Below are 2,097 nucleotides of genomic sequence, written 5' to 3'. Positions count from 1 at the left end.
GACAGCAGGAACATGTTTGCTCTGTTCGAACACAATGACAAGACAGAGAAAGCCATCGAGAGCCGCACGGTGGTGGCCGACATGCTCGCCAAGTTTGAAAAGTAAGCCTTGCAGCCTCCACCTGCTCGTGAGTCAAAGACTTCTCTTTTCGTCCTTCAGTCTCTAACATCTTGCTCTCTGATCTGCAGGCTTTCAGCCAGTCCAGATGAACACCACACCGGCTGGAAGTTTTACTTTAAGCTCTACTGCTTCCTGGACACTGAAAATGTTCCCAAAGACAGCGTGGAGTTCGCTTTCATGTTTGAGCAGGTACGTGTGATTGATTCATCCGAGTTTAACGCAATACAAATACCAGCTGCTCAAACGCTGAAATTTTAACAATGTCTACCATCTACAGGCCCATGAAGCCGTCATCAAAGGTCAGTATCCAGCCCCTGAGGAAACTCTTCAGTTCCTGGCTGCTCTGAGACTTCAGTACCTCCTGAGCGATCACAACCCACAGGCCACCATCCCTGAAATGTCCCAGGTGTTCCCCATGTCACGGTTACGGGCCCGGGTGCAGAACTCAGCCAAGACATTTGCGCCGGGCACCGGCTCAGTGGCCGACCGCTCAGGCTCATCTGAGAGGAAGCGCTCGAGCTTCCTGGAGGGAACACTGAGGCGAAGCTTCAGGAGTGGCTCCTTGAGCAGGCAGAAGCTGGAGGAGGAGAACAGCCTTGAAGTGTGGATGAGGGAGGAGGCGACGGCTGTGAGGACCAGCCTCATGGATAAGTGGAAGAAACTGCAAGGGATGAACCAGGAACAAGCCATGGTCAAGTATATGACGCTGGTGAAGGAGTGGCAGGGCTATGGGTCCACGCTGTTCAACGTTGAGGTGAGAAAGAAAGAAAGTCAGATACTACCTTACCTGGTTTTCATTTGAACTGTCAGCATTCCCAAAGGATGTCATCAACCTTTAACTTGGTATAACCTTTAACAGGAACCCTGTCAAAACCCAGGACTCATGCTTGGTTCTTCTCTTTTCAGAGTCGCGATGGAGCATTCCCATCTGAGCTGTGGCTGGGCGTGAGCCGGGAGGCCATATCAGTCTACAAACGAGGGGAGCCGTGGCCCCTGGAGGTTTTCCCTTACGAGCAGATTCTGTCCTTTGGTGCCCCACTGCCCAACTCCTACAAAATCACAGTGGAAGGCCGAGAGCTGGTCTTTGAGACGCAAATGGTGCATATGAAACAATAAATACTCTTGTGAAGCTTTGGTTTCTCTGTTTAGAAATGGATGTTTGGTTCTTGCAGCCGTATTGGATGGACTTATCTACGAGTCCAGGGAAAAAAAACCACTAAAAGCCCTCTGACCTTTAACTTCCTGGTTTCTTTATCCCCTCATCTTTTGCAGGTTATGGACATCGCCAAGTTGATGAAGGCATACATCAGCATGATCGTCAAGAAACGCTACAGCAACTGCCAGTCCATCAGCAGCCACGGCAGCCAGTGCAGCGCCTGGTGAACTACCCTTCACCTTTGACCTTAAGGCATCTTTACCGCGGGGTGGCAGAGGATGGAGCGTGGCCGCCCGTCCTCTAGACTGGACAGCTGATGGATTAAAGACACTTCAGATGGTCTCTGTGAATGCTGGAGACAAACTACATACTCCTAATAATTTGGACTGGTTTTATTCCAGAAAAATCCACGTAACGTCCACGCCAAAGGAATGAGGACTGGAGTCAGCAATCATTTCAATCTGGAGGCAGCTGCTGTTGGCGATGGACATCTAGAGTCAAACAGGATCCCTTTAATGAGAGAGCTGCAGTCTGGACATGAGCTTTGCTCACATTCACTCATTCACTCACACAGGCAGCGACTTCTGGTGTTGAAATGTGACCCTTACAATAACCTGCACTTCCACCAGTGTCCGATTGACTGGAGGGCACCATAAGGCCCACCACAGCCAAGCAAGCGTCAGTGAGGACACATATGACACTGATAAAATCAGACGCAGCATGAGGAGCTGGGGAACGGGCATCTGTTCTCAAAGTATGTCGCCAGTCAAGGACTCAAAAAGTTAAAAAATCCACTGTCATTACAAGTCATCAGAACGTTT

The 2,097-nt window shown here is 49.9% G+C and overlaps 1 protein-coding gene across 1 annotated transcript; it reads left to right on the top strand.

Moving 5' to 3' along the window:
• Positions 1 to 6: 6 nt before the first annotated feature.
• LOC141787106 (unconventional myosin-X-like) lies at positions 7 to 2,087 on the top strand (the record flags this gene model as incomplete). The annotated part of the gene is made up of 5 exons (XM_074665347.1): positions 7 to 101; positions 189 to 309; positions 398 to 874; positions 1,027 to 1,218; positions 1,393 to 2,087. Coding segments are annotated over 5 exons (996 nt in total), but the record flags the coding sequence as incomplete, so codon positions are not given.
• Between the last annotated feature and the right edge of the window lie 10 nt (positions 2,088 to 2,097).

Source organism: Halichoeres trimaculatus, unplaced genomic scaffold (genome assembly GCF_033239565.1).
Source record: "Halichoeres trimaculatus isolate MK-OKI-2021-1 unplaced genomic scaffold, fHalTri1.1 fHalTri1_scaffold_209, whole genome shotgun sequence".
Taxonomy (NCBI): domain Eukaryota; kingdom Metazoa; phylum Chordata; class Actinopteri; order Labriformes; family Labridae; genus Halichoeres; species Halichoeres trimaculatus.
This window is presented reverse-complemented; position numbering and strand designations above follow the sequence as displayed.